The 25,872-nt window shown below is 47.0% G+C and overlaps 1 protein-coding gene across 2 annotated transcripts in view; it reads right to left on the bottom strand.

Annotated features, from left to right (window-relative positions):
- Positions 1-25,872, bottom strand: part of iqgap3 (IQ motif containing GTPase activating protein 3) — a 43,637-nt gene that overhangs the window by 13,593 nt on the left and 4,172 nt on the right. The window contains exons 4-31 of one of the 2 annotated variants that reach the window (XM_041987709.1): positions 24,330-24,407; positions 24,178-24,254; positions 23,998-24,065; positions 23,793-23,906; positions 23,554-23,726; positions 23,393-23,474; positions 22,245-22,408; positions 22,074-22,161; positions 21,836-21,999; positions 21,594-21,754; positions 21,405-21,517; positions 21,146-21,309; positions 20,495-20,585; positions 19,823-19,990; positions 14,539-14,681; positions 14,292-14,462; positions 12,602-12,685; positions 9,829-9,900; positions 9,642-9,711; positions 9,356-9,564; positions 8,975-9,127; positions 8,684-8,847; positions 8,374-8,598; positions 6,351-6,491; positions 4,018-4,102; positions 3,407-3,639; positions 3,176-3,308; positions 2,966-3,092 (exon numbers count right to left, since the gene is read on the bottom strand). In XM_041987709.1, coding sequence (XP_041843643.1) covers positions 2,966-3,092; positions 3,176-3,308; positions 3,407-3,639; positions 4,018-4,102; positions 6,351-6,491; positions 8,374-8,598; positions 8,684-8,847; positions 8,975-9,127; positions 9,356-9,564; positions 9,642-9,711; positions 9,829-9,900; positions 12,602-12,685; positions 14,292-14,462; positions 14,539-14,681; positions 19,823-19,990; positions 20,495-20,585; positions 21,146-21,309; positions 21,405-21,517; positions 21,594-21,754; positions 21,836-21,999; positions 22,074-22,161; positions 22,245-22,408; positions 23,393-23,474; positions 23,554-23,726; positions 23,793-23,906; positions 23,998-24,065; positions 24,178-24,254; positions 24,330-24,407 — 3,715 coding nt within the window. The remainder of the gene's footprint in view (positions 1-2,965; positions 3,093-3,175; positions 3,309-3,406; positions 3,640-4,017; positions 4,103-6,350; positions 6,492-8,373; positions 8,599-8,683; positions 8,848-8,974; positions 9,128-9,355; positions 9,565-9,641; positions 9,712-9,828; positions 9,901-12,601; positions 12,686-14,291; positions 14,463-14,538; positions 14,682-19,822; positions 19,991-20,494; positions 20,586-21,145; positions 21,310-21,404; positions 21,518-21,593; positions 21,755-21,835; positions 22,000-22,073; positions 22,162-22,244; positions 22,409-23,392; positions 23,475-23,553; positions 23,727-23,792; positions 23,907-23,997; positions 24,066-24,177; positions 24,255-24,329; positions 24,408-25,872) is intronic. The other variant, XM_041987710.1, reaches the window with a different exon arrangement.

Genomic DNA, 25,872 nt, shown 5'->3' with positions numbered 1-25,872 from the left:
AGGCAGACTGGGCACCCCCTAGAGCCAACAGCTCAATCCAGGTCCCGGCCCCTGCGGCAACCCCCCCCCACCCGCCACACCCAGTGGAAACGGGTGTGAGAGGTCCCCATTACCCTCTCCCTCCCCGCTCCTGACTGTTTATGTAGTGTGTGTTGTTTGCAATTAAAATTGAGGGGCAGTGACCGCGTAGTTCGGGGAGCGATATCACCTAAGTGGCCCCGCCCGACATGCACCGCATGACACGCCCCCCAGAAGTTGTGTGTTGTGTTTCTTGTGTTTTGGTGTCTAAGTGCAATTAAAAAAGAGGTGAGTCGCCACGGGGTGCATCCAAGGAGACCACTGAATGGCCCCCTCCACTCCACCCCGCATGGCAGGCCTTAGAGGATGACATGGGAGTGTATTATTACTGCTGTCCCATCCCACTCCCACAGAAAAAAATCTTGTCCCGTTCCAATCCCGATAAAATTACTCCCGCTCCCATTTTTTAAAATTTATTTAGACTTTAGGCAATACACTGAATTTGATTAAATGTTCTCACCCTTCTTTTTTAGACCAGCTGCTAAGTGTTTCTAGCTTTTTTTTTAGAGGTCAATTACAATTCTAAAATAAAGGGGGAACAACATTAAAACAGTACATGGTTCACAGCATGTCTACCAAAGTTAAAAAACCCAAACAGAACATATAAAGTTGCATTTTACTCATTTCTACATGTCATTAACTAAACGTTTTACAAGCGGCATACAGTGTGTTAAAAAGCGTCGTGAAGTTCAGTAATATGTCCGCCTTTTCTACCAGATCTGCCAACCTAACAGACACGTCATTACTTCTATTTTGTGTTGTAAATCGTTTTTTGCCACATCAGTTTCTCCGTGGGTGTTTGCTAACTCCATTCCTTTTCTTATTTCAATTCTGGCAGGGAAGCAGTGTTGGCTTCTGGGTAGTGTAGTTCTTTTTTATACTCGGTTACAGTGTAAGTTTATTGAGCAAAAACTACAAAATGGCAGCGGCTGTCTTTTATTTTTTTTTGGGTTCCCGCTCCCGTTAACTTTTTTTCCTGTTCTGTCCCAATCACGTGATTAATAGTAACATTGACTCCTATCCCATGGGAATCCCGCAGAAATCCCTGAAAAAATGACAGCCTCTAGCATACATGCCTCCCAAGCCCCTACATGTGTGTGTGTGGGAGAAACAGAGAGAGAGAGCGGGGAAGAAGGGGGGTCTGGGGATGTAAATCCAGAGGGAAGCGAACTTCCCTCTGGATGTTGAGCCCCTGGTGGCATTAGGCACCTCTGCTCCCCGGGAGGTCCCCCTAGGCAAGACAGGCCAGGAGAGGCCGCCCCCCACGACCGGGCCATACGGGGACTGCAGCCAATGAGTCGCCACGACCCCTAATCCTGCTTTCTGTCTGTTCACCTGATGCTGATATTCATCACATATTGTTCCTTCTGTGTTTAGAAGGAAGCAGCTTCACAGCTTTAAATCCATCCTGCTGATTTTTTACCTTTTAGTTAGTAAATCCTGAACATTTCATCCTTCTTTCTCATAAATATGTGATTTTATATATGAAGAAATATTTTATCTGTTGCTGTTTAAAGAGAAAACTGCTGCTAAACCTGTTTATGTGTTTAGTGCAGGGGTCTGCAACCTTTCCAATCCAAAGAGCCATTTTTCCCTCAGCCAGCTAAATAAAACTACTTTAGAGACGCAGATGTTACCAGACTTTTCAAAAAGGAAACTTAATATATATTTTAATGAAGAGCCACCATAGGATGTTTGTTATTTTTGAAGAACCATTTTTATTTCCATGTTTAGGTTTAATAATAATAATAATAATAATGGATTAGATTTATATAGCGCTTTTCAAGGCACCCAAAGCGCTTTACATTGTGTGAATCCATTATTCATCCACTCCTCACTCATACCTGGTGATGGTAAGCTACGTGTGTAGCCACAGCTGCCCTGGGGCAAGCTGACGGAAACGTGGCTGCCAGTCTGCGCCTACGGCCTCTCCGACCATCACCAAACATTCATCCACACATTCATACACCAGCGATGCCAACACTGGAGGCAAGGAGGGTTAAGTGTCTTGCCCAAGGACACAACGACAGATGACTGCGGGAGCGGGAATCGAACCGCCGACCTTCCGATCATTGGACGACCTGCTCTACCGCCTGAGCCACTGCCGCCCCGACCTAAAATAAAGAAAAACAAAACCTTTATAAAAAGAGGATAAACAGACTTTCTTCTAAGGGACGTAGATATTTGTGGAAAATTATGTAAAGTAAAAAAGTCCCTGGTTTCCAACGTAATGACAAGAAAGATAGATTTAAAAATATTTTAGCCACGTATTTAGAGACATTGTAGAAGGTCCAGAGTCGCAGGTTGGAAACCCTGATTTAGTGTTTGTAAACCACAATTTACTGCATTTTATTCATATAACTGAAGGTTTTTTTTTTTATATATATATATATATATATATATATATATATATATATATATATATATATACCATGGTCTGGGTGAATACTCGATTCTGATTGGGTGGAGGGTGTCCATTACAAAGTGATAATGGACACCTATGAAAGAAGTTCCGGCCAAGTAGCCTTATTGCTATAAATTACTGAGTTGCACCCGCCCACTGAAATGTGTGTGTCATGTAATATAACAGCTGACCCACCGAGCTGCAGGTTCTGTGTCAGAGCCGGTTACCTCGGCAACGTGTCACAACGAAACAGTCCACTCAGCCGCTTCTTGTGAAAAACGTACGATTTTGACGGTAAAAAAACAACATTAACGTAATAATAATTTATTTAATATTTCTTTTGTAAGTGACCCTGGTATAAGCGGGAAAATGCCCGACGAGGTGTTATTATCATAAATTATAATAGACGGCACGAAGGAGTGAACAGTTCATATATACACACACAGTAGTGTTATTGTCTGTTAATAGTATTATCTATAGTACCAGCCGTAGTATTATCTGTAGTACCAGTGAGCTCCTGCAGGGTTGGAACTGGACCCAGGTCCTGCAGTATCAGTCGAAGGGGGTCTGATGGGTCTTCACACAAAACCTCCTGGTGCTCCAATAACAACTGAGGAGACACAAAGGGACAGACTTGTTAAACCAGCTGTCAGAGTCCAGGTCCAGGTCCAGGTCCAGGTCGTACCGCCTCACCTTGTGTGTGTTGAGCAGCTCACTGACAGAGATGTAGATCACAGGTCTGTTGACGATCAGCAGCTCTGAGTACTCGTCCATGCTGAACCGGTCCTCTGGTTCTGGCACATCACAGACAGACACCAGGAACCTCCTGAAAGACAGAACATCCTGAAACATCAGGTCCCTTTCTGATTCCAGAAGAAATATCAGGCTGTTTGCAGCTCAAAGTGCTGTTCCAGGTGCGCCCACCTGAACTTGCTGTGCGTCTGGCTGATGTACTGGTTCAGGGCTTGAACGTGGTATCCATCCCCGTGGAAGTGCTTGTTGGCGGCGGCATGCTGAAGCATGCGTGCTATGGAGCCCAGGATGTGGCGCTGCTCAGGCTGCAGGGCAGAGCTAGCAGAGCGGTCCACCACATCGAAGCCATCTGGAGCCACGATGGCTGGGTTCATGTAGCGGTAATAAACCAGGTTCCCGACAATCTGCAGACAGCACAGTAGCATCATGGACTCTGGAACCCCTGTTGGATCCAGAAACCTTGTTTCCATCTGAACAAGTCCAGAAGCATCACAGAACCAGGACCAAAGAAAACATGGAGTAGAAATGGAGAAACATTAAATATTCCATTAAAACCTCAGGACAACAGGATCATAGCAAGAAGAAATGTGTTCCCTAGAGAACAGCTGAGGTTCTCCAGAGTTCTCCAAGACCTGTTCACCATCAGCAGACAGGCAGCTGGACCTGAACTACTGTTTATCCTTCGTTTACTTCTCCCAGAGCTCACATAAACAACAACAAAGATGCCACACTGACAATTAGTGGGAATAAAGCAGACCAGTTCCCTCTGAGTTCTGGTTCACCTTGTAGAGCTCGTCCTCGCTGGCTGCAGGAAACTTTGTCTTCAGGGCGTCCCTCAGCACTTTGGCCGTGTAACGGAGACCATATCTACCACACAAAAACAAAGGAATTAGAACAACCCACTAACAGAACCACAGCCGCCCATCACTGGACCAGCGTTGCTATTTCTTACTACCAACACGACCTCTGGCAGCGGCCTATTCGGGGGAGGGGTGATGATGTCGTCCCACCCCTCACCCAGAACATGTAAACAGGGTCTGTTTACACATTTCCATCTAAAAAGCTCATTTTTTTCCTTTGTGTTTTTGAGGGGAAAAAAAGCAACTGCTCCTTATCTGGAGCATCTGCATCTTTGCTGAGGCATAAATGTTCCACCAGAACCAGGTTCTGCTTCAATAAATCAAATCAAAGAAAAGATGCAGCGACACACACACGAAACGCAGGTCAGCCATTGCTGTTGTTGTGTTTTTTGTGGGTTAGTCAGGGTCTGAGTGCATGAGATGACATGAAACAAGTCATCACTGCCAGATTCCATTTCCTGTTTACACTGACAGGACTTGCCTTGTCAGAAAATTTCACTCAGGAGCCCGTTGTCAAATCTTTGTGTTATCCACCCAAAACTCTGTTAGCGTGGAAACAAGAGGCCAGAACACAACAAAACTTTTACGTTTTACTGTCTCCGCGTTGTGGTGTTAACGGGGCATTACTTGCTGTCTTGATGAAGACATCACACACCACAAAAATTCCAAACCTGGTTCAAGAAGACTTGGGACATTTGGTTTTTTTAGGATATAAACCAGGGGTGCCCAAGTTCGGCCCTCGAGATCTACCATCTTACAACGTTTAGATGCAACCCTTCTCCAACACACCTGGATCAGATGACTGGCTCGTTACCAGGCCTCTGCAGAGCTGAATGACATGCAGATGACATCTGACTTAAGTGTGTTGGAGAAGGGCTGCATCTAAACGCTGCAGGATCATAGATCTCGAGGGCCGAACTTGGGCATCCCTGATATAAACAAAATGCAATAAACATGTTGTGGAACATGGCCCTGTTGTCATTCCAACAGTACAGCCTGAGTGATGCTTGGCTGCGGTGTTCAGGCACCAGAGAACCGGTGCAGGTGATCCTTGCTGGCCCTGAGGTGTGACGGCGGGACTCAGCTGAACGTGTCTGCGTAGCTCCACCCCTCTGTGCCGTTGCTGGTGAATGCTGGACGCTCGGTGTGATATGATCGCCATGACACCGTTCCAGGTCACACGTATGGTTTTTCAACAGAATTAAAAGTTTAGTCTCCCAGAAAGACCAAGAGAAACTCATCCATGATCCATCTCCAGTAGGCTGGATTACTGTAATGGTCTTTTAACAGGACTTCCTAAAAAGAACATTAAACATCTGCAGCTCATCCAAAACGCTGCTGCTAGAGTTTTAACCAGGACTAAGAGATCTGAACACATCACACCAGTTTAAAATCTTTACACTGGTTTCTAGTTTATACTGGTTTCTAGTTTATACTGGTTTCCAGTCACAGAATAGATTTTAAAACCCTTCTGCTTGTTTACATCCCAGAACGGTTTAGGCCCAGAATACATCTGTTATATGTTCAGAGAATATAAACCTAGCAGAGCTCTTAGATCCAAAGACTCTGGTCAACTAGTCCAAACCAGGGTCCAGACCAGAGTCCAGACTAAACATGGAGAAGCAGCATTTAGCTGTTATGCTGCAAACAAATGGAACAAACTGCCAGTGGAGATTAAACTTTCACCAAATGTAGACATTTTTAAATCCAGGTTAAAAACATTTCTTTTCTCATGCATGAAATCTGCATGTTAACTTTTTTTTTTTTTTTTTACTTATGTTGCTTTTAATCATTTTAATGTAATTTATTATTTTATTGTGATTCTGCGTTGATGCCTTTTACTATTTCTAATATCTGTAATGTCTTTGTTTTATGTAAAATACTTTGAATTGTCCTGTACAAATAAACCGTCTTGCCTTTCTGCACACTTTATGACCAGCTTAGCCCCGTCTCTAATGCTGGGTCATCGAGCCAAAGAAAACGTACATTTTTCCAGTGTGGCTTGCTAGTTTCAACATACTGGTGTTCTGACACCACGCATGCGCACCACCGATCAGACACGGAACCAATCGAGGCCATCGATGCCGGCCCAGGTCCTGCTCACACGTTTTCAGGGATGAGGAAAAATTTACCTCCAAGTCAAACTGTCTTTGTTACCTTTTAACCTCAATTTTAGGTTGTTCATTTACTAGCTTTCACTACCCTGCGGGATGCCCTGCAGACCTGCAGGACTTGCTGGATCGGTGGACACCTACGGGAGTTTCTGGAGATTGGAGGTGATGGCTTTGAGAACACGGTTCGTCAGGTTCTTCAGGTTTATGATGGCAATATCAATCCGTCTCTGAACTTCAGGGTGAGACAGAGCGTCTTCAGGAGACACCTCGTAGGGAAGGGAACTGCATAGAAGAACAGGTAGAGACAGACAGGTGGGAGAGAGAGGTGGAGACAGACAGGTGGGAGGGACAGGTGGAGACAGACAGGTGGGAGAGAGAGGTGGAGACAGACAGGTGGGAGGGACAGGTGGAGACAGACAGGTGGGAGAGAGAGGTGGAGACAGACAGATGGGAGGGACAGATGGAGACAGACAGGTGGGAGGGACAGGTGGGAGAGAGAGGTGGAGACAGACAGGTGGGAGGGACAGGTGGAGACAGACAGGTGGGAGAGAGAGGTGGAGACAGACAGGGGGGAGAGAGAGGTGGAGACAGACAGGTGGAGACAGACAGGTGGGAGAAAGAGTTGGAGACAGACAGGTGGAGACAGACAGGTGGGAGAGAGAGGTGGAGACAGACAGGCGGGAGGGACAGGTGGAGACAGACAGGTGGGAGGGACAGGTGGGAGAGAGAGGTGGAGACAGACAGGTGGGAGGGACAGGTGGGAGAGAGGTGGAGACAGACAGGTGGGAGGGACAGGTGGGAGAGAGAGTTGGAGACAGACAGGTGGGAGGGTCAGGTGGAGACAGACAGGTGGGAGGGACAGGTGGGAGAGAGGTGGAGACAGACAGGTGGGAGGGACAGGTGGGAGAGAGAGTTGGAGACAGACAGGTGGGAGGGTCAGGTGGAGACAGACAGGTGGGAGAGAGAGGTGGAGACAGACAGGTGGGAGGGTCAGGTGGAGACAGACCGGTGGGAGGGACAGGTGGAGACAGACAGGTGGGAGGGACAGGTGGAGACAGACAGGCGGGAGGGACAGGTGGGAGAGAGGTGGAGACAGACAGGTGGGAGAGAGAGTTGGAGACAGACAGGTGGGAGGGTCAGGTGGAGACAGACAGGTGGGAGAGACAGGTGGAGACAGACAGGTGGGAGGGTCAGGTGGAGACAGACAGGCGGGAGGGACAGGTGGGAGAGAGAGGTGGAGAAAGACAGGTGGAGACAGACAGGTGGGAGGGTCAGGTGGAGACAGACAGGCGGGAGGGACAGGTGGAGACAGACAGGTGGGAGGGTCAGGTGGAGACAGACAGGTGGGAGGGTCAGGTGGAGACAGACAGGCGGGAGGGACAGGTGGGAGAGAGAGGTGGAGACAGACAGGTGGGAGGGTCAGGTGGAGACAGACAGGTGGGAGGGACAGGTTGGAGACAGACAGGTGGGAGGGACAGGTGGAGACAGACAGGTGGGAGGGACAGGTGGGGACAGACAGGTGGAGACAGACAGGTGGGAGGGACAGGTGGAGACAGACAGGTGGGAGGGTCAGGTGGAGACAGACAGGCGGGAGGGACAGGTGGGAGAGAGAGGTGGAGACAGACAGGTGGGAGAGAGAGGTGGAGACAGACAGGTGGGAGGGTCAGGTGGAGACAGACAGGTGGGAGGGTCAGGTGGAGACAGACAGGTGGGAGGGACAGGTTGGAGACAGACAGGTGGGAGGGACAGGTGGAGACAGACAGGTGGGAGAGAGAGGTGGAGACAGACAGGTGGGAGGGTCAGGTGGAGACAGACAGGTGGGAGGGACAGGTTGGAGACAGACAGGTGGGAGGGACAGGTGGAGACAGACAGGTGGGAGGGACAGGTGGAGACAGACAGGTGGGAGGGACAGGTGGAGACAGACAGGTGGAGACAGACAGGTGGGAGGGACAGGTGGAGACAGACAAGTGGAGACAGACAGGTGGAGACAGACAAGTGGAGACAGACAGGTAGAGACAGACAGGTGGGAGGGACAGGTGGAGACAGACAAGTGGAGACAGACAAGTGGAGACAGACAGGTGGAGACAGACAGGTGGGAGGGACAGGTGTATCAGGTGAGTCAAGAGTTTTCAGCTGAACATGTTAAAGGTGGTCGTGGTCCAACCTCTTGTGTCCAGTTTGGGTCTCAGTCTGGTTTATCCAGGTCTTGTAGACCTCCACAGGGTCAGTCCTGATGCTGAGGGTCCGGTCCTGCAGGACGTCCTGCAGAGCTGGACCCAGAGACTCCCTCAGGGTGTTCTGACCGCGAGCATGACGGTAGAAGTTCACCAGCATCTTGATGATGGTGGGATTCCCTGTGACCACGTCCCGAGGCTGCTCCACCTTCACTCTGACCAGAGAAAACACACAGGTGTGTTCAGGTGAAATCACAAACAGGAAGTGACATCATAGGCAGGAAGTGACATCACTGTTACCTGATCTCATGTCGTAGAGCCTCAGTAAACAGCTGCAGCAGCAGGAAAGCGTCCCTGCTGTCGGAGGCGTAGTTAAAAAGACTGAACACCAACATCTCCATGAAGGAGGTGGAGCGACTCTGAGGCATCAGGAAGATCACCTGAGCCAGGTAGGAAGGCTGCGTCTGACAAACACACACACACAGCATCACTACACACCTGCAGCAGGTAGACATGGTGTGCGTCTCACCTGCAGCAGGTAGACATGGTGTACGTCTCACCTGCAGCAGGTAGACATGGTGTACGTCTCACCTGCAGCAGGTAGAACAGGTGCTGGTAGGCCTCCAGCCTCTCCCTCCTCTCTCTGCTCAGAGCCTTCAGTCCTTTACTTCTCTCCACGTCCATCATGTCCGACAGCTGCTCCTTGTTCTTCTTGGTCAGCTTCTTACAGTGAGAAACAACTTCCTGTTCAGGAACAGATGGGACACAAACCTCAGAAAACTGGATCAGACTCGCAGATCTGTTCCTGTGTCGATGACGCTAGATCCAGGTTCTTGTAGAGACCTTTATCTGGGTAGATCATGATTACATGGTTCAGCAGAGCCGATTTTAAGGTCCTGTTCTTTAAACTCTGGAACCGGAGGTAACACTGATTCAGCTGTAGGTGGAGGTCTCTGTTGCGTTGGGTCATACCTGCAGAGTGGCTCTGTTCCGGACCAGGAGACCAATCTTCAGGTCCATCAGGTCCAGGTCTGCCTCCAGTTGTCGGTTGAAGCGAATGTTCCTCACCACCTCCTCCCTCAGACGTAGAAGCTCCGCCTCCTCTCTGATGTCACCATCACCCAGGTCAAGCAGGTGAAGGAACTTCCTGACCACAGACAGGGGGGGCGTGTCTGAGTGCACTAGGACAGAGGAGGAGGAGGGGCTTATTAACAATGTGACGAGGTCACAAAGTGATGCTGCGGCCTCAAGGACTCACCTAGCATCCTGTACTCGTGTCTCGCTCTGCTGGCTCTGAAGAAGGCCTGGATCTTGATAACAGCACCCACCTATAACCATTGTTACCATAAACTGTTACCATAGAAACAGCAGATCCTGCACTCTGATTGGCAGACTGCAAGCTGTGGTTTAGAAAGGCCAGCAGCTGATAGCTAAGCGTGACTCACGTTACGTCTGAAGAAACTCAGCCGAGCTCGATATTTCCTCCTCGCCAACCACATCTTCACAAATGCCTGGATCTGATCACAGACATGAAGGACACAAAGATACCGGTTCATCAGATCCGATCCAGTTCCTGGTCTGCTCCAACATGTTAAACACTTCGCTCAGTGGTGATCAGGCTGAATACATTAACCCTTTCATCATGTTAATCCTGTTTAAACTGTCCTAAATTAAAAATGGTAAATGGTCTGTATTTATATAGTTATATAGTCTTATGAGTCTATGAGGCAAACAAAGCCGACTATTGGGCCACTTGGACCTCTACAGTGCACTAGCCTCCGACTAGCAACTAGCTAGTTGTTGTAAACATGTCACCGGAGTTCAGAACTTCCAGAACTTGGTCTTATTATTTAAACGGCCGAAGGACAAGTAAGAAACTGGGACTGACCAAGGAAATTCAGAATCACCCCAAATCTGGAAACCAGTTCAGAGAATCAGGTTCACAGTCGCTGGGTGTGAACGGTGCTCAATGGTCCTGATGTAGAACTGGTTTAGCTTGGGTCCCAGCCCTCATCTGAGGACCCACCACTAAACACAGAATGGACCACATAAAGTCTAAAACTCTGGGTCTGATCTGGTCTTTGGGAAAGCTGAATTCTGGACTGTTTCCAGGATTGAAACCAGACTTAAAGCTGAACCCTCAGCAGGGTTGGGCATTGACTGGAACCAGAACTTACTTTCCGATTCTCCCAGAATCGTTCAAATTTTAAAATTTCAATTCCCAATTTCGATCCTTGGTGCGCCGACCGGAAGATGAAGCCGTCGAACACCAACAAAGAAGATTCCGCAGGAAGGGTTTGCGTTACCGCCCAGTGATTGGCTACATTTATGATTGGCATGAATGACAGCCTGTTATCAGGCCGCAAAGAAAAGGAGCGCATGCGTTTTGGCTGGTCACATGGACGTCGGACTTAAATTTGATTTTATAAATGAAGAAGTTTGCAGACAGACATTCATAAGGACTAAACTGGAAAAATACATAACTTGGAATCATTTTGTGGCAAACTAGTTGAGATATTTTTTAACACTGGACTCTTCTGTGGAAAATAATAATAATAATAATAATAATAATAATACATTTTATTTGTTGGCGCCTTTCTAGACACTCAAGGTCACCTTACAGGATAAAACACAAGAGTAAAACAAATCAATAAATACACTCATAAATTAAAGGATGCATAAAACAATAATAATAGCAGTGTGAAATATTACAATGAGGATGCCAGTTTAAACAGATGTGTTTTGAGTTTGGATTTGAACAGTTGTATAGAATCAGAGTTACGGAGGTCTGGGGGGAGATGAGGAGCAGAGCAGCTGAAAGCTCTGCTCCCCATGGTAACAAGGCGGGCTGGGGGGACGATGAGGTGGATGGAGGACGAGGATGTGAGGGAACGGACTGGTATGGAGACATGGAGGAGATCAGAAAGGTAGGGAGGAGCGAGGTGATGGATGGCCTTGTAAGTGAACAGCAGGATTTTGTAGTGGATGCGGTAGGTGACGGGGAGCCAGTGGAGCTGCTGCAGAACAGGGGTAATGTGATGGGTGGAGGCAGTTCTTGTAATGACCCGAGCTGCTGCATTCTGAACCAGTTGAAGTTTATGAAGTGTTTTTTGGGGAAGACCGAACAGAAGGGAGTTACAGTAGTCGAGACGGGAGGTGACAAGACTGTGAATGAGTATGGCGGCGGTGTGAGGGGTGAGGGAGGGGCGGAGGCGGTTGATATTACGAAGGTGAAAATATGCTGACCGGGTTATGTTATTGATATGTGATGTAAAAGACAGAGTGCTGTCGAGGATGACACCCAGAAAAGTAATACAGCTGATCATGGAATAGATGAGAATGTGACGTTATTACCACGAAACAAGTAGGAAGTTAGCATAGCGTAGCTAGCTAGCTAGATAACTTTATTCATCCCCAAGGGGAAATTAAGTTGTCATAGAAGTCCGGTATAGTACACAAAATACACACACACACAAAAAAAAACACAATAAGAAGAAATATTGAAGCAGAAAAATAGAATAGATTCACTCAAAGGCACATGTGAGATGATAATAATAATAGTAAAGTCACAGTGTAATAAAGTATATAATGATAGCAGCAAGGATATATTATAATAATAATAATAATAATACTAATGGTAACATAATAGCAATAGTAATAAAAATTATAGTAATACTACTACTACTAATGATTACAACACTATATGTACACATATACATTTTTTCTATATACACATATTTAGCACGTGCAACGTACACAAGGATACATAACTGCAGTGTGACGGTGAGTGCAGAAGGTGTCAGATAGAGTTAGACCAGGTGTGTAATGGTGGCTCTGACAGGTAGAGGAGCTGTGAAGTCTGGTTGCAGATTGGTGCTAGCCATAGTGTTTCTTTTACTGACTGTGTTTTGGGGTTTAGGGGTACTGTAAAATAAATGAGGCTCGACTGCAGAGAATCTAAGCTTTCTAACCAGGTATAGCTTGCCTATATTGACCAAAGTGTTATTGGAGAAGTTTTAGAGTTTATTGAACAATATGGCGACCAGGTCGCCTGTGACCAGGTGGGAAAACGTAAACTTTTTTTTACCCTGACTCTTAAAAGAATCGGACTCGAGATAAAATCAAATTCAAACGATGCCCAATCCTAACCCCCGAGAGTTGTAGGTGCATGTGGATGTTTAAAATGTGGCGTCTTCTTCTGTGGTGTTGCAAACGTACCTTAACCACGGCCCTCCAGTTCATGTAGAGGAACTGCAACCGCCTCCTGTAGCCCTGCTGTTGGATGAACCTCCTCCAGTGGGCCTGGACACAAAACCACAGGAATGGACACGGTCAGACCACCACGCGGATAGAACTGGTCTGTGATCCAGATCTGCAGCCTCATTTATCAACCTGAGCGTAGCAAAGCAAACTACAGGCGGCGTCTGCGGCGCACTTTTACCTTCAGATTTATCAAAGCGTGCACACGCACGTCCTCCACCTGTTTCCGTTTATAAACTAGAACTAACTCTAAAGCGGTGCAGGGGAGGGTCGCCTTGGTGGCTATAAAAGGTCAGGTGGACGCCTGTAATACATATTCATCACATCATTTCCATGGTGGCTCGGGAGGGAAAAAGAGGGAAGAAGTGGAATTTTTCGGGGTGTGAGACAGAGATCCTGATGGACCACGTTGGAAAAGGTAAAAATGTGTAACTGGTGGACACGGCGTGGACGTTACTGGTGTCAGAAAGACAGAATAGTGGCAGCAGGTGGAGACACTGTCATCACAGAGTCAGAAGGAAGAAACGCCAGAGGAGTCGGATCGTACAGATGGATATCAGTCGGTAAAACATCCGTCTGTCATGCAGGAGATGGAAGTTCGAACCACAGAGGGGTGAACAGTAAAACCTTCCAGTCGGGTCTTTGGCGAGACGCTGCAGCCCACAGTAGATGGTTGTGGAGAAAAGCTGCTAGATGACAGTAATGATGGCGGTAATGTAGTCGTTTGTTTTAATGTATAAATATGTACATACATCTGAGACTGGTAGCAGTTTATTTAGTGGTAAATAATATTTCTTTCTAGTTCCTGGTGTTCCAGCTGGGTGGGCGGGGCTGCAACTGGGTGGGTGGGGCTGCAGCTGTGGGTGGAGAGGGTGAGGCCAGAGACTCCACCCAGCAGCCGTGTCCTCAGAGGAAGTCCTGCAGGTGCAGAGGGAACCATCACCGCTGTTAACCAGGTGGACATGAAGCTGTGGGAAATGGAGACTGGCTGGACAGAAACTGGGACAATTATAAAAGGATTGTGTAAGAATAAATAGATTAATAAAGGAAATCCACCTCTAGTGTGTTTCATCAGCGTTGCATCACTTCTAGACCTCCAGTCTGTCCCCCTGCTGGACCTCAGAATAAATGACCAAAGCTTCCTTCTCACATCTTCTTTTACTGACTGGTGAATGTTGGCAGCAGACTCTCCACCTCATCATCTCCTTCATTTTATTCTGGTTTCCAGTTTCCAGGTTTCCCAGATTTTATTCGTACATCAGGGTCAGAGTTGCCGTGGGGGTAGGAACGTTCTCCCGCCAAGTTTGGGTTTTATAAATCCCAGAAGTTGACGATATTTCATTTCATTCATTGTTGAATGTGGCACAACAGCTTATGCAGCACACTGCACATTTTTGTACAGATTATTTACTGTTTTTTTTAATCTAATCTTTATCTTCTATGTAGTTTTTTAAATTTTCTTCTATTTTATAATCTTTATGGCATTCAGTGCAGACGGCAAAGTAAGAATTTCATTGTTCAGGGAAACTTGTTTCCTTACTAGGCAGATGACAAACACTTTGAGTCTCTTGAATATTTGGCGTGCGCCGTTTTTTGTACCTATGCCAGCTTTATAAATGAGGCCCCTGGTCTGTGATCTAGGACTCACCTGGATGATGACGACAGCAGGTGTCTGACTGATGAGGTAACGCCGTCGAGCCTCTAGCTGCTGTCTGATCAGGAACCCTCGACAACAAGCCTGCAAGTCAACAATGAGGGATTCTCTGCTCCGCCACAGGAGGCCACGGCTGTACGAGGAAGAGACGCTGTTGATCACTTCCTGTAGGAGACGTGACACATCACATACAGACTCAGAAACACACCTGGCTCTCAGGTGTGTGTTAGATGAGTCTCACCTGTATCTCGAGGTGGTCGATAAACACGGTGTTGTGTTTGAACTGGGGGGGTCTCTCCCAGCTTCCCTCCAGTCTGTTCAGGTGGAAGAAGTAAAAGGTTCCGCCCTGCAATCGGACTCGGACCCACGGACTTCTGTTGTCACCTGGACACACAAACGATGAGCATGCAAGATCAGGTAACAGAGTGCGATCACCTGTGTGTAGCTAGGAACGTCAGCATACTAGAAGCATGGTCACCACCTCCTGCAGGTTTTAGTGTTTCCCTACCTAGGACGCACCTGACTTGGATCAACAGGTTGTTGGAGAAACTTTTCCTCATGATCAGGTCTGTCGTATCAGGGAAACATTAAAACCTGGAGGATGGTAGATCTCCAGAGCCGGAGCTGGTGACCCCTGTTCTAGATGTTCTTTGTCTGATTGTTATAAAAGAAATGATCAGATTATTCTGCATCACTTAATTTTCATCACTATGAATGTATAAAACCACATTAACAGTTTTATCTCTATCTGTACATCCTAACAATATAAGCAAAGAAATTCCATCTAAATCTCCTCTGCTGTGTGCAGAATAAATTAATCCTACATGTTAACTGTGGATTTCTCTCAGGGAAAACTTCTACAGACCATCAAACACTGACCAGTAAAAGGCATGGACTGCCAGCCCAGTCGGCCATGTTGGAACAGAGAAACTATCCATCGCCTGTATAATTTAACCTTCAGTTAATGTAGCTTAAAGGCTCATTTCTGTCCCTTTCTGGATGTAAATACGTCTGCCCTCATGCTCCCATGTGGCCTTTACGTTAGCCACTACATCCAGAGGGCATTGCAGAGTTGACTTACGAGTTCCACCATCAGTTTCAGGTCATAACAAACATGGAGGCGGCGGTTGTCTCAGGGCTTTAAATACACCACAGCTAACACTGGGCCATACGCATAAAACTGATATTTTTAACCAACACCGACACGCGATGTAATCTCCATGTTTGGAAATGTCCTCTAAAGCTCTGTAAATGATGAATCCACCATCATCAGCATACAAAGACACCAACAGGATTTAAATTAAGTCTGCTACATTTAACACACACACACACACACACACACACACATATATATGTGCATACATACATACACACACACACAACACTTTACAAACTGGAACATAACTGTCAGATGACATATACATGCAAGCAAACATTACAAAAGAAAAACAACTTAAAAAGACAGCTTAATCACCCCCACACAAAAGTCAAGTATAGGAATAAACAACAACAACAAGAATAGCAATAACAATAAAAATAGGACAAGACAAAAAATAAAAATAAATAAGAATTAACCATGGTGACATAAAAGCTACCCATAAATCTGAAACATGCACTGTGTTTGAAGATAAGAAAGTAAAGATTTAAAACTGAAAAGAGCAAGTGGGGGGTTATTCCAGTCATGGGGGGCTCTATACTGAAATGACCAGCGGAAAACAACTTTAAGGATTCTGGGAACAAACAAGTCTGGCTTTTGGGTGTGTCCAAGTGTGTATGGTGTTGTACATGGGACCAGGAACTCCTTCAGGTAAGAGGAGCATGTAAAATACACATTTAAATATAAACAGAAACCAGTGATAGAACCTTCTGGATTTGGGTGAAAGAGTTATACATAAAACAATGGTGAGTTCTAAATGGACACAAAACAAATTTACACAATGAGTTAAAAGGCAGATTGATGGGCTGCAGAAGAATATCGCTTGTATTCGTGTAAACAGCATCTCAATGATCAATAATTGGTAATATTAATTGTGAAATAACCTTTTTTGAACTTGGAAAAAGAAGCAATCAATGACACAGTACAATGAGCCCAAGCAGGCCTGGCTTTTCTTCCCTATACGGGCTATATGAGGCTGAAATGAAGGCTCTGGGTCTAACCAAACACCAAGATATTTAAACCAATCAACCCTCTCAAGACATGAGCCATCAACCCTTGTAATAGTTAACAGAGGGATGTGTGGTGGCTATGACGTGTACCAAACACCATACAACAGGACTTTAGTTTAGTAAGAGTTCATTATTATAAAACCACGTCTGTAATGAATTAAAATCAGACTGCAAAGAACTCTGTATTACACTAGGATCAGCATTAGAGCTGTAGAAAACAGTATCATCAGCGTACAGATGGACAGAAGAATCTTTGAGAGGCTAGACTCAGAACCTGGAAAACAACATAATGTCTATTATGAAGGTGTGCATTAAATGGGTAATGGTCTGTATTTATTTAGCGCTTTTACCCAAAGCACTTTACAATATACGCCACATTCACACAGATGGCGGAAGCTGCTATGCAAGGCGCTCAACCACAACCCATCAGGAGCAATTAGGGGTTTGGTGTCTTGCTCAGGGACACCTCGACATGAACTCAATAGGCCGAGGATCAAACCGGCAACCCTCAGGCTATAAGACGACCACTATACCCACTGAGCCACGCCTCCCCCACCAGAGAGGAGCATTACAACTTAGACCAACAGAAAAGAGTTTATCAAGAAGGAGAAAGTGATCAACCATATCAAAAGCTTTTAAAGGGTCAATAAGAATTGCACAGGTAAGATGTTCTTCACCAAAAGATGAGTACACGTCATTAGAGGATTTTAAAAGAGCCGTGGTAGTGGAGAAACTAGGTGCCTTCCTGCTACAACACACCTGATTCACATACGTGGCTCATTAGCAGACTTGAGCAAAGCTTGTCAGAGATCCATTTAGTTTGAATCAAGTGTGTTGCAGCAGGGAGAGATAGAAGACCTGCAGGATAGCGGGCCTTGAGGACCAGGGTTGGGAATCACTGATCTAGAGGGTCTATCAGCCCCGTAAAAAACTGGTGATGACGTCGGGTTTATAAGCAGTAACTCAGGCTCTAAGGAGATCCATTTATGGAATAATAAATAAATAAATGGACACACAGACAACAAACACAGAAAACAAAGATTACACGACTAAATACTTTAGTAACAGGCTCAGACTGCAGCTTTCTCTTGGCTCCACTAACAGACCAACAGCAGCAAAAGGGTTAATCCGAAAATAGACCATCAGTCAAGATCATAAGCCAACAAAATACACGTAACAGACCCCCATTTTATAACAAAATATGGGTGTAATGAAGAAGAGGCACAGAGGGTAACTTAGTAGGAGCAACGCCTTGGCTGCAACATCAGCAACGTGCTCCTCATTTGCGCTCACTCGGTGTTCGAGTTCAGATATTTGGTTGCATAAAGTAGACAAAGAGCTTTGGACAGTACTAAGTCTAGTTTCAACGTTCATAATTTTAAAATAAAATGAGCAGTCAGATCGGATTTACTTCCCTGGATTGCTTCCCAAATTGTTTGAGAAGAAATCTCTGTAGGATCCATGACGAGAGACAAACAGTTCAGACAGAGTAAGCTGATTTAGTAGAAATCGATTGCCTATTTATTTTGCCAGCAGAGTTAAATCCGATCTAGATTACCTCAGGTAAACGTCGATCATATAGATTAAAAAACTATATATAAGGCAATAGTAAGTGAGCAGACTGACACTTAGCCTGAAGCGGCCATCTTAGAGTGAGTGAGATGGTAGGTGCACATGTATTTGTGTACCTTTGTGTGTGTACTAAGGACTGACCGACACATGGGCCAGCCGAGACATCGGGCTGATATTTGCGTGTTTAACTGGTATCGACATCGGCCGATACAGGGTTGTATCGGTGTGATTTCCAGACAGGCTTCTATAGGCAGAGCTGCAGTCAGAGCAGCGCTGCAGAGCTGCAGTCAGAGCAGAGCTGCAGTCCGAGCAGAGCTGCAGAGCTGCAGTCAGAGCAGAGCTGCAGTCAGAGCAGCGCTGCAGAGCTGCAGTAAGAGCAGAGATGCAGTCAGAGCAGCACTGCAGAGATGCAGTCAGAGCAGCACTGCAGAGATGCAGTCAGAGCAGCGCTGCAGAGCTGCAGTCAGAGCAGAGCTGCAGTCAGAGCAGCGCTGCAGAGCTGCAGTAAGAGCAGAGATGCAGTCAGAGCAGCACTGCAGAGATGCAGTCAGAGCAGCGCTGCAGAGCTGCAGTCAGAGCAGAGCTGCAGTAAGAGCAGCGCTGCAGTCAGAGCAGAGCTGCAGTAAGAGCAGAGATGCAGTCAGAGCAGCACTGCAGAGATGCAGTCAGAGCAGCGCTGCAGAGCTGCAGTCAGAGCAGAGCTGCAGTAAGAGCAGCGCTGCAGAGCTGTAGTCAGAGCAGAGCTGCAGTAAGAGCAGAGATGCAGTCAGAGCAGCACTGCAGAGATGCAGTCAGAGCAGCGCTGCAGAGCTGCAGTCAGAGCAGAGCTGCAGTAAGAGCAGCGCTGCAGAGCTGCAGTCAGAGCAGAGCTGCAGTAAGAGCAGCGCTGCAGAGCTGCAGTCAGAGCAGAGCTGCAGTAAGAGCAGCGCTGCAGAGCTGTAGTCAGAGCAGCGCTGCAGTCAGAGCAGAGCTGCAGTCAGAGCAGCGCTGCAGAGCTGCAGTCAGAGCAGAGCTGCAGTAAGAGCAGCGCTGCAGAGCTGTAGTCAGAGCAGCGCTGCAGTCAGAGCAGAGCTGCAGTCAGAGCAGCGCTGCAGAGCTGTAGTCAGAGCAGCGCTGCAGTCAGAGCAGAGCTGCAGTCAGAGCAGCGCTGCAGTCAGAGCAGAGCTGCAGTCAGAGCAGCGCTGCAGAGCTGTAGTCAGAGCAGCGCTGCAGTCAGAGCAGAGCTGCAGTCAGAGCAGCGCTGCAGAGCTGTAGTCAGAGCAGCGCTGCAGTCAGAGCAGAGCTGCAGTCAGAGCAGCGCTGCAGTCAGAGCAGAGCTGCAGTCAGAGCAGCGCTGCAGTCAGAGCAGAGCTGCAGTCAGAGCAGAGCTGCAGTCAGAGCAGAGCTGCAGTACTCCTCCACATCAGCAGAGTGGAAATCCTGCATCAGCTTAAAACAACACTGAGTTTAGACTTCGTGAATGTCACTGAGCGGACTAAAGGAAAGTATATTTGTTATAAAATAATCTTGTACATCATCAGCGTTTTTAGATCTCTGACAGCGGAATGATGTCACACAGCAGCTGATCGATCATAGGAATCAGCTGATATAACAGACTGATGAGTTAGCTTCCACTGATCTATAAAGTCAAATAAAAGAGTTCCATTAAAAACCCCAATGAGATCTAACCTGTCTTGTTTCATTCTATGAAGTCTAGAAGTAGCTGCAGCACAAAGCTGGAAAAACCTCAAACACCTGCAGCAGGTGAGGCCGAGCCCGTGTGGGAGTGTACCCGTGTGGGAGTGTACCTGTGCGTTTTCTGTGATCAATCAGGTCTATCAGGGCTCTCTGATATTCTTCAGCACAGTGGGGTAAAACTCCTCGAAGGTCCACCTCAGGTAGAGCCAGAACCCTCAGAGTCTGCTTGGCTTGGTTCTCCTTCACAGCCTGGTTCACCGCAGCCACCGCCAGACACACTGAGAAACAGACAATCAATAGAACGTCGTCATATTAATGTTTGTTTTCAAACAGAAAACAATTTTCCATGTTTCTTCCACTGGACCAGACCAGATTTAACAGGACCACACAGGACCAGACCGCACAGGGCCAGACCAGACCGCACAGAGCCAGACCAGACCGCACAGGGCCAGACCAGACCGCACAGGGCCAGACCAGACCGCACAGGGCCAGACCAGACCGCACAGTTGAGGTAAATTTCTTTACCCCCATCGGGGAACATTAATGTGGTCATTTCATTACACATCAGTTTACAAGACGAGAGGAAAAAAAGACACACACATCAAAGAAAAAAAGAGACAAATAAATAAGTATTGCTAAAAAACAAACCAAAAAAAAAAAGAAAACAACGAACAAACAAATAGTGAAAGTAGTACCATTTGTTTTTTTTTTTATTGGACCAGACCAGATCAGCTGTCAAAGATAATATGAAACATGTTGACTCATGGCTGAATCAGTCTTACACTTCAGGGCTTTCTGAGTCTGCTGATTGGCCTGCCTCACTGCTTCCTGGATGTCGGCCAACCACAGCGCAGCTCCTGGGTCTCTGCTCACCTGATTGGGCAGAAGCAGGACTTGTGACTGCAGGTTTAAATTTCAAACACCTGGGCCCTTTTTCAGAAAGCGGGAGTTAAAAGCACAACTCCAGGTTGACCAACTCTGAGCTGTCAAACTCAGAGTTTTTGGTTTCAGAACAGGCGATAACTGTTAGTTCAGTCAGCTCTGAGGTAACTTCCCCCCGAGTACAGCGTATGCATGGCACATAAAAAGCTTCATCAATGGAACACAGATAACATGGTTCACCATGGAAACTGGTGAAACAAGAGTCGCTCTTCCCATTTTGCGCCAGTGGAGTCAGACATATTAATGCAGAATATGACCATTTATTTTGAAAAAAATAGGAGGAACTCAGGTTAGTAGAAAACCTGCCATTGAGCAGGTTAGCTTCACTGAGTCTGTTGCCGTGGTAACTGACTCAGTTACACTGAACTGGCTTTGTGAAACCGAAAACCCAGAGTTCCCTTGTTAACTAACTCCGAGTTTTCACTAAACCCGCTTCCTGAAACAGGCCCTGGACTCATTGTCAGTTCTGATGTTTTGGGCGGGGCGCACACCTGGGCTTTTTGCTGCCTGGCTGCAGTCAGCAAGGTCAGGTATCTGCAGGTGTTGGCAGGTAGGACCTCCTCCAATCCACAGGAGGGCAGCATGAGGGAGGACAGCAGCTGCTGGAGGTCTCCCCTCTCCACCGCCTCGTTTATCAGACGGACTGCCAGGAGCTCTGAGGTAAACACAGGCAAACAGGAGGGGTTGACAGGTGGGAAGTGGACTAATGTGGCTCATATAAGACGACGAAGGTGATGTTTGTTTACTTACGCTGCTCTTCATCTTGAGCTGAGTTGTTGACAGAGTTAATTCCCTCCTGCAGCTGATTCCAGCTCAGATCTCTGCTCACCTGCTGCTTCACTCCACACAGGTGATGAAAGTACCTGAATAGTCACATTACCACCATCATCAGCAGCAGCAGGTGTGGAGAATCTGAGCATCAGGTATTAAAGGCCTCACCTGTCCAGCAGGGAGTGGTCTACATCAGAAAGTCCTGCAGACAGACTGACCAATGAGGAGCTGAACTGCTGCAGGTGTCCCACCTCCAGGGCCTGATTGATGAGTGCAACAGCTGACAGCATCTCCACGGCAACAAACAGCTCCTCCTGCTGGAGCTCCCCCTGGAGGACATGAAAGGAAATTACAGCAACTCACCTGACGTGCCTGTGCAGCGTTATGCGTGTACCTGCACAGGTGTGTACCTGTGGGGTATGCCTCTGCAGCAGCTGCAGCTCTCTGTGGTACAGCGCAGCAGCTGATGGAAAAACTTTAGGAAGCTGAAGGTCAGAGGTTATCAGACAGCTGATGGTGCGGCGGGGGTCATCGCCGCGAAGAGACGCATTAACACTTTGCACGGCTGCGTGCACTAAAACACACACACACACAGGTTGGTATCTGGAGGATGACGTACAGTGTACCTGAAGAGAGGAAGTAACCTACTGTTTCTGGCTCTCTGAACTTCCCGGTTGGCGACAGAGACACTCTCCTGCAGCTCCACGGGGTCCAGCGGATCTACTGAGCCCTGATCCTGGATCAGAGGTCAGGGGTCAGAGGTCAGTCTGGAAAACAGCCAGGTAGGCTGGGTTGGTGTGTGTGTGCATGTGTGAGTACCAGAGCCTTCTGCTGGCGATCCGCTAACAGCTGGTCCAGGTACCAGGGGGCGTTGTCGGTACGAAGTCCCCTAAGGGCCAAACATGGCAGGTGTAGAGCAGAAAGCAGGGAAAGTTCATCTGCAGCATCCAGAGCTTCATCCACCTGCTCCACAGCTGATCGGACTAACAGAACACAGATCTAAACCATCAATACCATCAAGATGATCAATACCATCACTACTGATCCATCCATCCATTTTCCACCATGTTTTAGGGGTCGGGTCAAGGGGGCAGCAGCTTCAGCAGGGAAACCCACGCTTCACTCTTCCAGCGAGAGACTAGTCCCTTCAGCGTGTCCTGGGTCTCCTTCTGGAGGGACGTGTCCAGAACACGTCCCCAGGGATGCATCCAGGAGACATCTTAATCAGAAGGCCTGACCTACCTCATCTAGCTCCTCTGGATGTGGAGGAGTTGCAGTTCTACTCTGATCTCCTGGATGACACACTTCTCTTCCTATCTCCAAAAGAGAGTCCAGACACCCCGAGGAAGAAACTGGGGAATCTGCAAATCCCACCTGACTTGGACGAAAGGGTAGCCTCCCTCCGCCTTCAGGTGGGGGGATGGGTCCTGACTGTTGTTTGTGCTTATGCACCAAATAGCAGTTCAGAGTACCCACCCTTTTTTGGAGTCCTCGGAGGGGGTGTTGGAGAGCACTCCTTCCGGAGACTCCCTCGTTCTGCTGGGGGACTTCAATGCTCACGTGGGCAATGACAGCGAGACCTGGAGGGGCGTGACTGGGAGGATTTCTATTGGGCCTTTTTGGCCTGTGGGACTCCAGAGGCAGCTGATGGGTATTTGACAGTCGCTAAGGCAAAACTTAGAGGCCCAGAGTTCCTCAGGACTCTGGATGCTGTGGAGCGGTCTTAGTAGATGCACATCTGCAGCATCACGTGGACTTGGGGAACAGTTGTCCTAGACTGGCAGACTGGGATGGCGGTCCCCCACAGGGGGTGTGTCCCAACTATCACACTCCTCAGCCTCCCTTGTAAAGTCTATTAAGATCAAGTGGGAGCAGTGGACCAACAGTAGATCAATACTAATCAATACCAACATTACAGATATTATGGGTGGGACTTATTAGACTGAGGCGGGGCTTGATGTCCTCACCATTAACAGTAATGATGTGCTCCTGGATCTCCCTCTGGCTCAGGTATTCCTCGTACATGTCTTTGTCCTCCACACCTCCACACTGACACACACACACACATACACACACATTAACAATGACATCAGAAAATTCATCTGACCAATCAGAGCTCAGATCTCACCCTGCATGCAGCAGCCTTCCTCCTCCTGGCCTGTTGCAGCACCCCCTGGTAGACGGCCATCAGCGCCTCCTGGAGGTCAGACAGCAGAGCGGCAGGGTTCTTTAGAGCCTTGGCAGTGGCGTCCACAACCCCCCTGTCCGCCGCCTCGTTGATGGCAACTACTGCTGCGTGAACTGATGGAACAACACAGGGTTACACAAGCTCATCCTCCGGAACTCACAATCAGAGTCTTCCTCTACCTGCAGCTTCGTCCACTGACAGCTCATTGGCCAGGATCCCTCCAATCTTGTTGAAAGCCGGCATCTGGATGCCGTATTTCTCCAGCTCCAGCTTCATATAGCTGATCTCCTCGTCTGAACACACAGGTTTAAACACACAACAGTCACAAGTAAACAAACGTTTACAACCTGCCCAGGAAAACCTGACCAGCACAACTGTCTTTACCTGTAAACTTCACTTTTCCATAAAGATCATAGATCTGAGGAGCCAACCCTCGTCTGTACAGGTACAGGCTGCAGATAAAAGGACAGGAGATCAATTCCACACACACACACACACACACACACACACACACACACACACACACACACACACACACACAGGTCTTCTCTCACACAGGTGTACCTGAGAGCGTGGATACAGTAAACAGCTCTTGGCATGTTCTTCTTGTCATAAACGTCTGTAGTTTCAGGATGGAAGATCTAACAAAAACAATCAATCCAGATCAGTAAATAATCAGCTGTTCAGAAATTTGATTGATCATTCTGTTGACTCACAGCTGGCAGACCCAACGCCGTCATGGCGATCCTCCAGTGGTTGATGTTGTCAGTGTGGCGGAACTGAAGACCCACGGCCTAAAAACGTCAATACACACAGGATTAATGATATCTGAGGGATCAATACAGTCAATAACAGTCAGGTGATAAAAAATCAAACAAAAATCTGGAACTTATGTGGGGTCGATTTATCAAGAGTCTTAGAGCCATTTTAGTCCTGATTGCTGAGAAATTCTGAAATTTAGTCCTACTGCCAAACTTCAGAATAAAAGCTAATTACCAACTTTCTCAGGTCTAAGAATCCTTCCTCAAATTATTTCAGAGCCCTCCAGAGTGTTAAACCAGACCGAAGTAAAGATGTATAAACCGGTTACACCAGACCAAAGTAAAGATGTATAAACCGGTTACACCAGACCGAAGTAAAGATGTATAAACCGGTTACACCAGACCGAAGTAAAGATGTATAAACCGGTTACACCAGACCGAAGTAAAGATGTATAAACCGGTTACACCAGACCGAAGTAAAGATGTATAAACCGGTTACACCAGACCGAAGTAAAGATGTATAAACCGGTTACACCAGACCAAAGTAAAGATGTATAAACCGGTTACACCAGACCGAAGTAAAGATGTATAAACCGGTTACACCAGACCAAAGTAAAGATGTATAAACCGGTTACACCAGACCAAAGTAAAGATGTATAAACCGGTTAAACCAGACCGAAGTAAAGATGTATGAACCGGTTACACCAGACCAAAGTAAAGATGTATAAACCGGTTACACCAGACCGAAGTAAAGATGTATAAACCGGTTACACCAGACCAAAGTAAAGATGTATAAACCGGTTAAACCAGACCGAAGTAAAGATGTATAAACCGGTTACACCAGACCAAAGTAAAGATGTATAAACCGGTTACACCAGACCGAAGTAAAGATGTATAAACCGGTTACACCAGACCAAAGTAAAGATGTATAAACCGGTTACACCAGACCAAAGTAAAGATGTATAAACCGGTTACACCAGACCGAAGTAAAGATGTATAAACCGGTTACACCAGACCGAAGTAAAGATGTATAAACCGGTTACACCAGACCAAAGTAAAGATGTATAAACCGGTTACACCAGACCGAAGTAAAGATGTATAAACCGGTTACACCAGACCAAAGTAAAGATGTATAAACCGGTTAAACCAGACCGAAGTAAAGATGTATAAACCGGTTACACCAGACCAAAGTAAAGATGTATAAACCGGTTACACCAGACCGAAGTAAAGATGTATAAACCGGTTACACCAGACCGAAGTAAAGATGTATAAACCGGTTAAACCAGACCAAAGTAAAGATGTATAAACCGGTTACACCAGACCAAAGTAAAGATGTATAAACCGGTTACACCAGACCGAAGTAAAGATGTATAAACCGGTTACACCAGACCAAAGTAAAGATGTATAAACCGGTTACACCAGACCGAAGTAAAGATGTATAAACCGGTTACACCAGACCGAAGTAAAGATGTATAAACCGGTTACACCAGACCGAAGT

The sequence above is a fragment of the Melanotaenia boesemani genome, chromosome 6 (assembly GCF_017639745.1).
Source record: "Melanotaenia boesemani isolate fMelBoe1 chromosome 6, fMelBoe1.pri, whole genome shotgun sequence".
In the NCBI taxonomy this organism is placed as follows: Eukaryota; Metazoa; Chordata; class Actinopteri; order Atheriniformes; family Melanotaeniidae; genus Melanotaenia; species Melanotaenia boesemani.
This window is presented reverse-complemented; position numbering and strand designations above follow the sequence as displayed.